This window comes from Peromyscus californicus, unplaced genomic scaffold (assembly GCF_007827085.1).
Source record: "Peromyscus californicus insignis strain IS unplaced genomic scaffold, ASM782708v3 Scaffold_11__1_contigs__length_118956290, whole genome shotgun sequence".
Classification (NCBI taxonomy): Eukaryota; Metazoa; Chordata; class Mammalia; order Rodentia; family Cricetidae; genus Peromyscus; species Peromyscus californicus.
In genome coordinates, this window is record NW_026294402.1 from 98,870,210 (window position 1) to 98,883,518 (window position 13,309).

General features: G+C 42.4%; 1 protein-coding gene across 1 annotated transcript in view; it reads right to left on the bottom strand.

Moving 5' to 3' along the window:
• The window catches only part of Acp3 (acid phosphatase 3), a 46,823-nt gene that overhangs the window by 15,224 nt on the left and 18,290 nt on the right, over positions 1 to 13,309 (bottom strand). Inside the window, exons 5-9 of the mRNA XM_052718897.1 lie at positions 11,971 to 12,069; positions 10,699 to 10,791; positions 8,512 to 8,644; positions 3,554 to 3,636; positions 975 to 1,078 (exon numbers count right to left, since the gene is read on the bottom strand). Of these exons, the coding sequence (XP_052574857.1) occupies positions 975 to 1,078; positions 3,554 to 3,636; positions 8,512 to 8,644; positions 10,699 to 10,791; positions 11,971 to 12,069 (512 nt within the window). The remainder of the gene's footprint in view (positions 1 to 974; positions 1,079 to 3,553; positions 3,637 to 8,511; positions 8,645 to 10,698; positions 10,792 to 11,970; positions 12,070 to 13,309) is intronic.

Below are 13,309 nucleotides of genomic sequence, written 5' to 3' on the forward strand. Positions count from 1 at the left end.
TTCAGCAATTGTACTTTGACTATTGGATGGTGGATATGAGTCACCAGGAGCTGTGTGACAGGTTGGACTGTTTAATTAAAAGATATTTTACATCAAGCATCTTTATTTCCTTCTTGGCGTCTTGTACCTGACAGTTTTTTTCCCCCAAGGGAAGAAAATGTAATGTCTGCCTTCTCTTTAATATTGCCTTCATTTAAAAAATGTCATTTCCTTCAGTTGGGATGGTTCTCTCAATCCATCTACTGTGTGTACATTATTTCCCAATAAAAGGCCCATGGAATCGGAAGAGCCAAAGTCCTGTTATCCCTATTCCTTCCCTCTGACTATAAAACCAAACCAAGTGTAGACTGACACAATGGGCCTTAAGTCAACAACAGATATTATCAGGCTGGCATAGAAGCCCATTGCTGTAACTCTAGCACTTTGAAGAGAGATATGGGAGGAGGATCAAGGCCAGCTTGAGCTACAAACTGAGTTCAAGGCTGACCCCAGCTACATAATGAAACTCTATCTAGACAAACAAAACAAGAATGAAACTCCCAGCTGAGGAGCTAGAGAGGGTTGATGGCCAGTAGAAGAGGCAAAGTTAGTTTACTTTAGAGGGTCCTTGGAGGTTGACCATTCTCCATGGATAGCTCCATACCCATGAATATATGGGCATCACAAATTGCCACAAATTGGACTTAGTAGGGTAACATATAAAGGACATGAAGTTGGGAAAGTGTATGTGGGGTGGTGGTGGTGAGGAGGATGCAGGAGTAGTTCAGGGGAGGATGGAGGTGAATACGTTCAAAATACAGTGAATGCATGTATGAAATTCTCAAAGGATTAATAAAATTTTTTTTTAAATCTCTATGAGTTCCAGACAGCCTGGTCTGCATAATGAGTTCCAGGGCAGCCAAGGTTACTTAGTAGGACCCTGCTCAAACCCAAACAAACAAACCCAAACTAATAATATCAAAGCAGACACTTACCCCTCTTCTTGGTACAATTCCATTATGTGGCAAGAAGCATAGGGTGGTAGAAGTCCATTATAAACATCTAGCGCCGTCTGCAGGCCACTCACAGTAGTGTCGTGCTACAGAGATTAGAAACAAATCATTTTGCTGTTTGCTTCCTGATTCAGAGTCACACATATCAAACTTCAGCACATGTAGGATACAGTGATGGTTCCATACTCTCAGTGCCAAAATATGTAAGAAGGGGAAAGAATGAATTTCTCTTGAGTATCTGGGCAATAAGATTGACTCACATTGTTTTCATTTAAAAGATGAAGAAACTGATATCCAGAGAAATTAGGTACCTTGCTTAATTTCATATAATCATAAATAGGATAAATGTGAAGCAAATCTTCTGATTTTAAGTTCCATGCCTGTGGAGGCCTCTTTCCCTTCTGCATGCTATAGTGGTTTTCAGTATATTTAAAAAGTCTGGAACACATGAATGCTAAGTTGCATTTTCCACAGAATTGCAACATCTTTGATTTTTAAAGTTGTAGAAGAGTATCTGATACCAGGGATGTTTAGGGAGGTTAAAGATGTAGGGAAGTGGAGAGTGTTAAGATTAAAATGTTAAATGATTAATGCAATAGTTTTTTACCTCAGAGTGGTTTTTAGTTCCACTCTTGGCATGGATAAGTGGTCTAACCTTTGGTAACCTGTATCTTTCATATGTATAAAATGGAAGAGCATTTGACTGCCTGGGGCTGGGGCTATACCTCAGTCTGTAGAGTGCACAAATCCCTGATTTCAATCCCTAGTATTTGGGGAAACACACACGCGCGCACACACACACACACACACACACACACACACACACACACACACACACACACAAATTTGTTGCATATATCTAGATGCCTAAGTTGTATGGCTGTGCACACATATTCAAAAGGAGTTAGAAGCAATCCAGTTAAAGCCAAGACTTTCTAGAATTCACACAAGTCAGGACTGGAACCTCATTTAGAAACCTTAAGGAATCGACAGTATCATCTAAGCCCAGGCCCACTTCTCTCTCAGAAGCACTTCCCTCATCTGCCTCCATGGGCTGTTTCTCAAGTCTTTCCATTTGGAGTGCATGCTGGTAACAACCCCTGCCCCAACGTCTTCAGGCACTTCTTTCCCTTTCTCCAACCAAACCATAGCTTTCCTCATAGCTAAGAAACGCTTACCTCTCCTGCTGCCACCCCAGTTTTATGTGCACCCTCATTTCCCCTCAACATACACCAGGCTTCTACACTACAGCCCATTCCCAGCTTCCGGTCATCTACAGGAGGATGCATTCCCAGAGTGATGCCCCCATTTTACCTCCCTGCTACTGACTTCCCTGTGTGAACACCTTTGGGGTCTTTTCACACATTACCACAACAGGCATGTAGGACAAGATGACCTTTCAGAGCCTTCTAGCTCAGACAGTCTGCATTGTTTGAGGATTGCCTAACAAAATGGTGATGATGAGAAAGCTCTGTGTCTATGCTGTGCAGCCCAAGGGATGCTGGCTGCATGGTTGCATGGTTGTATGGTTGCATGGCTGCATGAACAGCACAAATGTGGACAGTGCAATTGAGGCACTTAAGCTGTCTTTCTTTACTTCTTCCTTTTCTTTTTTCCTTCTCTTCTCTTTTCTTTCCTCCCCTCCCGCCCCCCCTTTTTTTGAGATAGGGTTTTACTATATAACCCAGACTAACTTGGAATTCTCTATGTCAGTGGTTCTTAACCTTCTTAATGCTGCAACCCTTTAATACAATTCCTCAGGTTGTGGTGACCTCCAACCATAAAATCATCTCATTATTACTTCATAGCTGTAATTTTGCTACTGTTATGAATTGTAATGTATTGTAATGTAGATATCTGATATGAAGGATATCTAATATGCAACCCCCGTGAAAGGGTCCTTCAACCCCTGAAGGAGTTGCCACCCACAGATTGAGGACTACTGTTCTATGCAGACTTGCCTTGGACTCATAGCAATGTTCCTGTCCCAACCTTCTGGGTGAATGCTGGGGTTGCATACATGAACTATCATATCTAGCCTGAGGTTTTGTTCTATGTAACTATAACTGATTTAAATTTAAACAGTTGTATGTAGCTACAAGATTCTATATCAAGTAGACCAGTTATCTGTTACTTTGATACCAGAGTCTCCACAAAAATGTCCCTAGCTAGTCACTGTTTTAGCAGTTCTTTTCATGAGCCCTACACACCAGTGAGGAACCACTTACTACCCGCTTCCTCTCAATGACTCAGTGGGCTGCCGTATTCAGGAGACCTGATGCCTCTTTTCTGCAGCTCCTGCAGCAGAAGGATGGCTGGCTGCCTCTTTGGAGGTGCAAAGGCACTTGCTTCTAGTGGATTTCATGCTGCATTGTCTGGTGTGTATGCCTGTCTTGCTGTTGGTCTTAGTATTATGTTGTAAATTCCTCAAGGGTGGAATGATGTATTTAGTTCTAGAAGCTTTGTGCAGGTTCCTACCATTCTCTGGGTGATGGGGACATGAAGACAATGAGGTCATACACTTGGATGTGTCTATGCTAAATGAACACCGAGGTACTTACTGCAGAGTACATGACAAATTTTCTGGACTTGTGTGGCTGAGTGGCAGTCTTCATGTTCTTGAGGATTTCATTGACCAGGACACCTTAAAGGAGACAAGATCAACAGCAGAGTTGAATCAAACATAGGCTTATCTAATGGTCTGTGGGCTGCTTGTCTAATCATGATCAAGAGTTCTATCTACTGTGAGTTAACAGACTAGGCAAAAATCTAATTTTGGCTCATAATCTGCTGCATGCCAGGCAGTATGATTTAGGTCTTGTGGAAGCTGAAACTCAGAGGCATACGTGACTCACACAGCTTGGAGAGGAGAGTTGAATGGGCTCCTGAGTCCTCTCCTATCCCAGTTTTCATTAAAGCTCAAGTTAGAAGGCTGATACACTTGGAAGTTCCCATGCTTTTCAGACCATAAAGACAGTTCATTGTTAGCCAATGATTTTTTTTTTCCCAAAGTTGACCTGAGATGATGGCATGGCAGGTACTTGAATCTTCACCTCTGGCTTCTACTCTCTGGTAGTCAGACCTGTAGGAGGCCATGGGAGAAAGCAACACTCTATAGGTCTACTCAGATCATGGATTGTTTCCTGTGGACCATTTCTTCAGCATACCCATGGAGTGTGTGTGTGTGTGTGTGTGTGTGTGTGTGTGTGTGTGTGTGTGTGTGTGTGTGTGTCTACATGTGGCCAGCATCATTAGCTTTCACATGGCATTTCTGTGTCATTTGCAGAGTTGATCTTCATTTCTTTCATATCCAAAATCTGTCCTCTTCCTTCTGAGGTATTGATCAGGGCAGACAAACAATTGCCATCTCCATTCTCTCTGTAGACACTGAAAGCTGGGGGAATACCTAGCCATGCCAGACTCTATTTTGAGTACATACTGCTTCAGAGACCCCCCACAACCTTCTCTATTGAAGAGTCTCAAGAGAGTAGAGTCCTTGGACCCCTGTTGGTGTATGTGCTCTGGCTTAGGAATGAGTGGTGGCAATGTATATTTTCAGGAATGAGAAAAACTGAAGGCAACAGTCTGACCATAATTTAAGAGTATGTAGTATATTCAGAAATGTACACCAAGCAGTTATGACGGGCCAGGCACAATGCTAAGTGAACCAGACTTAGTCCCTGCCCCCCAAAAACTCATGAAATAGTTACATAAGATTGTGGGCTGATACGTTAATGGAGTCAGGTGACCTCTTTTTTTTTTTTTTTTTTAATGTGGATCTTGGGAATTCCTGGCTGTGAGTGGAAAAACTGGGAGCTGCACCTTGAGCAAGTCCATGCCTCTGTTCCAGGGAAGGCTGCCCCATAGGATACTTAGGGGATTGCACCTTGTTCTTCATGCCAGGGCAATGCTAAACTCAGTTGCTAAGTTCCTGGGAATCCTGGAAACTACCTACAAGGAGCAGCTTGCCCTCAATCAGCAGGGGCTCTCGTGGCAGGCTGCAGCCCTGGCAATGAATATCATACTCCCCTTTAGTTCTGGGGAAATTATCTTATTCTGACTGTCATAAGTACCAGATGACAGGCCCTGGAATTCTAATATACTGTTGTATATGTGGGGAAATGAGGCTCGGCAAGACTCAGCAACATGCCCAACGTTATGTAGTTTGTAAGCAGGAAGACCATACTGAAGCATGATGCTTGGTGCTAGGTTTCTTGCGTTATTCTTTACTAAATCCATATAAATGAGACAAAACCTCATTGATTAGGAGACACAAACTACTTTTTTGACTTCTGAGCTACATACAGCAAAGACTTGCAAACTTATTTTTTCTATACAAGGCCAGATAGTAAATATTTTAGATTTTGTGACACATAGGTCTGTTGCCACTATTCAACTTTATAGTGGTACCAAGGAAGTAGCTACAGGCAGAGCAGAATATATGAGTGTGGCTGTTTCAATAAAACTTTATTAGAACCCCTTCTTAGCCATTGCTGGAGCATCAGCCACCAATCTCTTTGTGACTTCTAACTTCAAAGTGTCTTTTCCATTGGGAGGAACACTGACTTCCCTTCTTTCCAAAGGGCTAGGCAGAAGTGCCATGTTTCATCTTTGCCCATCAGATAGGATGATGATGTTTGTCTTGGACAAGAACGCTATAAAGGTCAGGAGGTTGGCACAGCAGGACAGGTTTTCAGGCAGGAATACACGTGGTGCAGTGGAGAACGGCTAAATGCACAACTGTCCACATGGCATTCACCCCCAATGGTTCTTACCACCAGACTAAAACCAAACAAAGGCCTCAAAACAATCCTGAAATAGAAAGCCAGACCTTGCCAAGTAGGAGAAGAAAAGGGCAAATGCAAGGAAGAAACAATGGAGAAAATGCAAGTATAGAGTAATATTGGATACAACTTTCATTAAATGGTTAATTGGAACTGGTTAAATGGAACATAATGGGAACTTCATTTACAAAATCAGGCATAGGCTGAATTCAGCCTACAGGCAGTTATTTGCCAGTCCCTAGCCTATGGCAAGAATAGACAAATGTTCCTGAACTAGACTTGGGGATATTGGGGGTATGTATGGGTACATATTGCTAAGCACTGCCACCCACAAAACCAAGTGCAAAACAAAATTTCCAGCAATGGTTAGACAACACTGGCCACCATCCAGGTATTTTTGTGTTGCTGTGTCATGGAGGCAATGGATGCTTTCTGTGTAGGATTGTGTCTAGCTGTTTTATTATTTAGTCACAACGTGGTGGACAAGTCTCTCTCACTTAGCCAGATCGGAACAGGCTGAGAGAGTGTTTTGCCAAAACCATGCAGGAAGCTGGGCCTGGTGGCACATGCCTTTAATCCCAGCACTTGGGAGGCAGGGGCAGGCAGATCTTTGTGAGTTCAAGGCCAGCCTGGTGTACATAGGGACGTCAAGGATATCTGGAGTTACACACAATGAGATCCTATCCCCAAACAACAACAACAACAACAACAACAACACTCAAACAAGAGCCGAAAACCCATGCAGGAAACAGTTTTCTGGCTAGTCAAGGGCAATGGACTTCTCCCAGAAAACAGGTCAGGTGGATTCACATGAAGTCAGCCTTTATAATCCAAGGCCAGACATTGCTGGGAAGGACTATTCTGTACAAAATCTAGTTTAATTCTCTCTTCAAATGGAGAACTCATACCCTCAGAGAGGAATTGATACCCCCTGGTGAAATCCTCTAGTAGCCAAAGGGGGGATGAAGTAGGAAAGAGTAACAAGCTAGGATCAACCCCATTTCTATTCATATAAACAAGTCCCTACAACTAGCATTAGACTTCTGATATAAAGCACATTGGGATTTCATTAAAACACAGATTTTCATTCTGTAGGTACTGAGCGGGGTCTGAGAGTCCCCTAGCCACTGCTGGGTAGATTGATGCTTCAGGCTACACTCTGAACAGTGCATTCCTGACCCCATCGTTGATGTGGTTGGGGGAATGTATCTAGGATTCCACCTTTACTTTCTGATGGAGCTTGGGACTGTTGGTGTCTGCTGGACCAGAAATGAGGCTTGCTGCTTGTATGGCTAATGAGATAGATCCTCTGCATCCTTCACTGGGAAGCATACAGGATGGAGCTTCTTCCATGCTTCTACTCGAAGTCTGTGTCCTAGTTGGGAAATTTCCCAGTATGCTGGGTTCCGTCTAAGACTCCTTTCTGATGTGATGCACTGCTTTTCCTACAAGGCTCCAGTTTGCTGCTTTTGATGTTAGCGTGGAGGGAAGACTTGAGCATTTCCATTAGGTCTGTGTCATGCAATCGGAAGTAACACCCTTAGATTCTTAATGACCATTGTCCTTAAATCATCAGCCCCAACCTACTTTATTTGTATCATGCAAGTTTGCTCCTGACCAGCCCAGTTTCATGCCTTGTTCACTGTTCTCCTGGTGACAGCTGACATGCAGCCCGACTTTTCTAGCTGCAGTCTCCTCTTCTGGCCGATGATTTACGTGCTTTATTTAGTTATCCACTTCCTGAGCCGGTCTAGTTCCTCCCAGTCTGGTCTGGTTCCCAGAGTACTTTGCCCCTGTGCATTCTCTAACTGACGTGTCTTGATCAAGTGTGAACATCTACCAGTGGCTAAAATCCTGATATAATTGTACTACTGTCCTCAAAATGTTGAGAGCATGTCAGACGGACACATTTTCTTCACTATGTCAACTGTAAACACAGTTGGACCTTCTCTTGTTTCTGCTCAGTGCTAATGACTCCATTAGTCATGTCTGAGCCTGACTCTCCCTATGTCACATTTTGGCCTGCTTACATCGATCCCCTTGCAGGCCTCAGTACCTATCCCATCCTGACGTTTTTCTTCTACTTCCCTATCCTAACTGTAAGGATCCAGCATCCCCCTTTCTGACTTTGCTTTCATGATGGAGGGTGTCAAAGACTACAAAGTGCCAATTCTAACTGTGAAGTGGGGTCCCTGATAAATATCTCAATGTCTTTCAATACTAGTGAGAGAAGCCATATAAACTTGCCAATTGCAGTATTTGTCAAATATTTGCAAATCATATCAAACTTGTGCCAAACTTCACACTCGTGTGAATCCTAGCAGCTACCAGATGCAATCCATTCTCCTAGAACCCAGACATAAATCCTTAATTATTACATCTGGAATAAATGGAAAGGACCATTTGGCTTCAGTCCCAAACTCTCATTTCCAGAAGTGAAAATTTATACCCAGAGTGGGCAATGTCAATCTCTTTTGGCAATGCAGTGTTTGTGGACAACGTGTTAGGTACCGGTTCCTGTTTGTTCTAAGCCTCCTAAACATACATTCTTTTTAGTATTCACTGTCTCTTGGGCAGTGTTCATGTTATATCCACTTTGCAGAATGGAAACTGCAAGGTGATATGGTGACTCCTGTAAAGTCACTCTGTGGGTGGGTAACAGGACTGGAACTCAGACCCAGACTGTCCAAGTGCAAAGCCAACAGGTTTTGTTGTTTTTTTTTAAAAATACTCACCCCCCTGGAGTCTAGATTTCTCTTTCTGCTTGTGAATTCCATAAAGAGATAGCAGAGATAATTCTGATAACTCTCTCAACTTAGTCATGACATCCTTGGTGGCCCAGGAGGGCAAGGTGAAATTGTGAACACCCTGTAGAAAATGGAAAGGAGGAAAATGTGTGCACAGTTGAGATTTATGACTTCCTTTGCTGATTTCCATTTTGCCTTCATCCCATAAGAACAATTAGGGCCAGGCAGCCTTGCTGATCCTGCCATTTCTCTCTAAGAATTTATGAGAACTAGTCATAGTTTTCAGATAGAAAATCTAAATAAAATAATTTGTCCTTACCTATAAGCCTGTAACTTTATGGCTTAACTCTGGGTCAATGCATAATTCAGATTTTATAGAACATGATGCCACAGGGCAAGGGTGTACTTCATTCCTTTATGAAAGGTTTAGGAATATTGTTATGAACCTATGACGGAGGCTTGCTGGAGAGTTTTTGTCCACTAGACACAAACTAGAGTCACCTGGGAAGAGGAAATCTTGTTTGAAGAATTGCCCCCATCAGATTGGCCTTAGGCAGGTCTGTGGGGGCATTTTCTTAATTGGTAATTGATGCCAGAGGGGCCAGCCCACTGTGGGCAGCACCACACCAGCATGTGGTCTTGACTTGTATAAGAAAGCTGGCTGAGTGTGAGTCAGAGGGAGCAAGGCAGTAAATGGCATTCCCCTGTGGTCTGTTTCTAGGACAAAGGCAAAAGGTGTGTATAGAGTTAGGTGATGTTCCCTAAAAGCCAGTACTTTCTTATGAGGCCAGTCATAAAGGTCCATGAGTTTCTGGAATTTTCACAGGTTTACTGTGAACTTCTAATTCTCTGGCTGGGGGATGTCTGTACCTCATGCACAGTGACTACAGGTAAATGTTTGCTAAATGACCAAGCTGCAAGCAGTAAAGATACAGACCTTGTGCAGATGTCATTACCTGTTAGGGAGAGTTGATTAAGATCCTCCTAGTTTCAAAAGTGGGGGAAGGTGGGGTGCGGGAGAGGAAGAGAGAGGGAGGGAGGAGAGAAAGAGGAAGAGAAGAGGTTGTAAGAAGAGCTGAGTGATGTAAAGAGATGCAGGAAGAAGATGCAAGGGCTGTGACAAAGACACCAGGTGACACAGCCTTATTAAAGAATAGCTGAGGTCAAACCTGGGAAGTTACAGGGGTAACATGACTGTGTTGTCCCTGTTAATCTCCAGAACAAGCAGATGAACAAACAGTAAATGTGAAGAAAAAAAAGAAGAGGAGGAGGAGCAGAAGGAGAAGAAGAGGAAGAAGAGGAAGAAGAGGAGGAGGAGGAAGAAGAAGGAGGAGGAGAAGGAGGAGGAGAAGGAGGAGAAGGAGAAGGAGAAGGAGAAGGAGAAGGAGAAGGAGAAGGAGAAGCAGAAGCAGCTGCTGCTGCCGTTGCCAGGACTAAAATGAGGCTCCTTAAAAAAAAAAAAAAAAAAAAAAACCGCTGAAGATAAAGAGAAAATATGGGAGAATTCATGGTCAGGTCACCTGATTGTCGCAGAGATGGGTAAACTATGTTGTCTCTCTTTGAGACAGAACTAGGAAGGTAAATCTTGCCCCACATACTCATGATGACCTCCATGTCAGAAGTGTACTTAAGGCATGCAGAGGTCAGAATTTTGCTCCAAGATACAGGAATAAAAATTACTCCTTTTGGCCAGAAGATGGAGCCTGGTGAAAGAAAAGTTTTATCTAGCTACAAAGATGATTTCAATCGCACCACACAGGGGTGTTCTTTTCTAAGAAGCCATGTCTGGCAGCCTGGTTTACCGTTATCTGACTTATTTTTAATATCCAGAAACCTTGCAATTTTCTCCCCTTTTTGTATATAACAACATTGCTTTTTTTTTCATTAAAACCAATGACAGAAACCTGGCATCCAGCGTGAGTGCAGAATAAATGAGTGTCAATGTTTTGAAGAAAAGCAATTTTGTTTGCAATTTTCTAAAGGACAGAAACATAAATAATAACTAGAAAAGAGAAGTACAGATTTTCAAGCTTTTATAAGGACATCTTGAGTTATATTTCAATATAAGCAGCACATTTTAGAAAAGAGAAAGAAAATGAATGAATTTATCTGATTCAATATATACATCAAATCATAAAATCAGATTGCAAATGAAGTTTTGATAAGTTCTTTTACCTCACAGTATAAAGGGTCGTAAACCTTACTCCAAATTCCAAAAAGATCCTGGCCAGGGAATCCTGACAGTGATGGCAAGGTTTCTATGAAGCTCTGGAACACAAACAGAAGGACAATATTTCTACACGGAGGCTTTTTTTTTTTTTTATCATCCATAGACAATGATATCTATCCCAGCACTCGGGGAGGCAGAAGCAGGCAGATCTCTGAGTTTGAGGCCAGCCTCATCTACATATTGAATTCCAAGACAGCCTGTGCTATGCAAAGAGAATCCTGTCTCAAAACAACAATGAAGAAAGAAAGAAACAGCTGGCTGGAGGCCAGGAGGCAGAGGTAGGTAGATCTCTGTGAGTTCAAGGCCAGCCTGCTCAGAGAGAGAGAGAGAGAGAGAGAGAGAGAGAGAGAGAGAGAGAGAGAGAGAGAGAGAGAAGGAAAGAAGGAAGGAAAGAAGGAAAAGATAACAGGAATGACAGGTGATTAGCACCTTAGATATTAAAATACACTACTAAGTTCTAATAAACCATGATTTATTTGGCTAATCAGAACAAGAATTAGAATTTATATTCTAGACATGGGCTCCATCTATAAGGAGATTTTAATAAACAAGAGCTCACATTAGTGAGAAAAGATGGACTAGTTAACAAAGCATGATGGAGCAACTTGGGATCTCCCCAGGAAGAGCACAAAGCGTTAATAATTGAGCAGAGCCAGGTGTGGTGGTGCATGCCTTTGATCCCAGCACTCAGGAGGCAGAGACCAGCAGATCTCTGTGAGTTCAAGGCCAGACTGGTCTACAGAGTGAGTTCTAGGACAGCCAGGTTACAGAGAGAAATTCTGTCTCAAACAAACAAACAAACAAACAAAAAAACAAAGAAAGCAACAACAACAAGGATCAGAAATGATCTACATTTTCAGTAAATCAATCAAAATAAGAAAATATGTTATGGTATATCAATTCAAACACTGCACATTTGCAAAAAAATTGAGGAAATACTTTACATATACACATAAAATATTTTCCAGATATTTTATTAAATAATAAAAACTAAAAAAAAAAAGTGGTCAGCCTTGTGATCGGTATAATGCTTCTGAGTTACAAAAGGGAAAGTTATTTAATCAGGGAAAGGAGGACTTCCCTAATTAAATATCCTAGCCCACTGCTAAAACAAGCCACTGGCAGACACATTCACCCCACACTTCTTTCAAGAAAGCCAAGTTTCATCCTTTGTCTTGACCTTTGCACCCTAGTATGAGGAAGATGGCAGTACTAACTTTATATGGACGAAGCCTCTTCTGGAATTCCTCAGACTGCAAAGTCTCGCTCTTGAGTTCTTGAAAACGAGGGCAGTCCCTGAAAGGCAGGTAGAGCAACTGTGGACGAAAGAAAAAACATAAGACCTTGATTAGTCAGGTGAACATTGGCAGACACTCAGTGCCAACACTTTAAGCCTCATTAGGTCTAAAGCAACCTTAAAAGCCCCCAGTGTCCTTTGAGCTGAATAGAAATTCTAAAATTAGAAGCAATGAGGCAAATGGTCCTCAGGTCTTGAAACAATAGGGCATGTATCCAGATGCAGAAACTGTGATTTACTTATTTTCCTTTCGTGAGCTGGTAAATATTCACAGTTGCTCATTTTCCGTGTGGATGACTGTTATCTTGCTCTCTCCCCATCCCTTTAATTCTGGCACTAAGTGCGCATCTGTGTGCACTCTCTCTTCCCCAGGAGGAAGGTAAAATAAATTAGAGGTTTAGGATAGAATCTTAAAGGGATCAACTATTCGTTGACTTCATTCTAGCAAATCTGCAGACTGTCAAATAAGGGTAGGTATTAAATGTATGGAAAATATAATTAAAAACGTATTAGGAGGACAAACAAATCACCGTAAAATCAGTGTAAGTTTCACAATCATTCTCAGCTTTAACTGTAATGCACAGGCTGCTGACTCACAAATTTGTTTTGCGGTTCTTTTTCATCTGGTCTGTTTTTGCAGCCCTTGATAGCACTATTCGGAGGCTGCTCTTTGATCACTGATGTGTGTAAAGCTGAGGTCAACTTTGTCTTCAATCATTTCCTTTTACTAATGTCTTTACTTCTGCCTACGATATAGTTTATAAACCTGCTTTGTAGGCAGTCACTAGAACTGGTCTACTTACAGCCTAGATCTAAAACAGACCCCTTCCTTCGTCTTCACTGCCCTCTCCCAGTCTGGACCGGCACAATCTGTGTTTCAGTCCCATGCCTCCTATCTGGTCAGTTGCTGCCCACTCCTCTGACTGCCCAGTCCATTCTCCTCGCAGCAGCTACACCCTGTCTAAGGGCACCCCAAAGATCCAATCATTTTTGTGGGTCTTAACTTTCAGAGACTTTTCATTTTACCTGGAATCCAATCCAAGCTTGCCATGGCTTCTAAGAGTCTCTGTGAGGTGACAAGTAGATAACAGTACATACTTTACCCTACTCCCCCAGTGCCGTTCCTTCTCACACTCTCCCGTCCAGAAATGCTGGGGATGAGTGCCCCACCTCAGGTTTCTAAGCCACTCTGCCCCGGCCACTACAGCAACTTCTTTCTTTCTTCCGAGGAACTTATCACAGTCTGGAAGCATTTTATG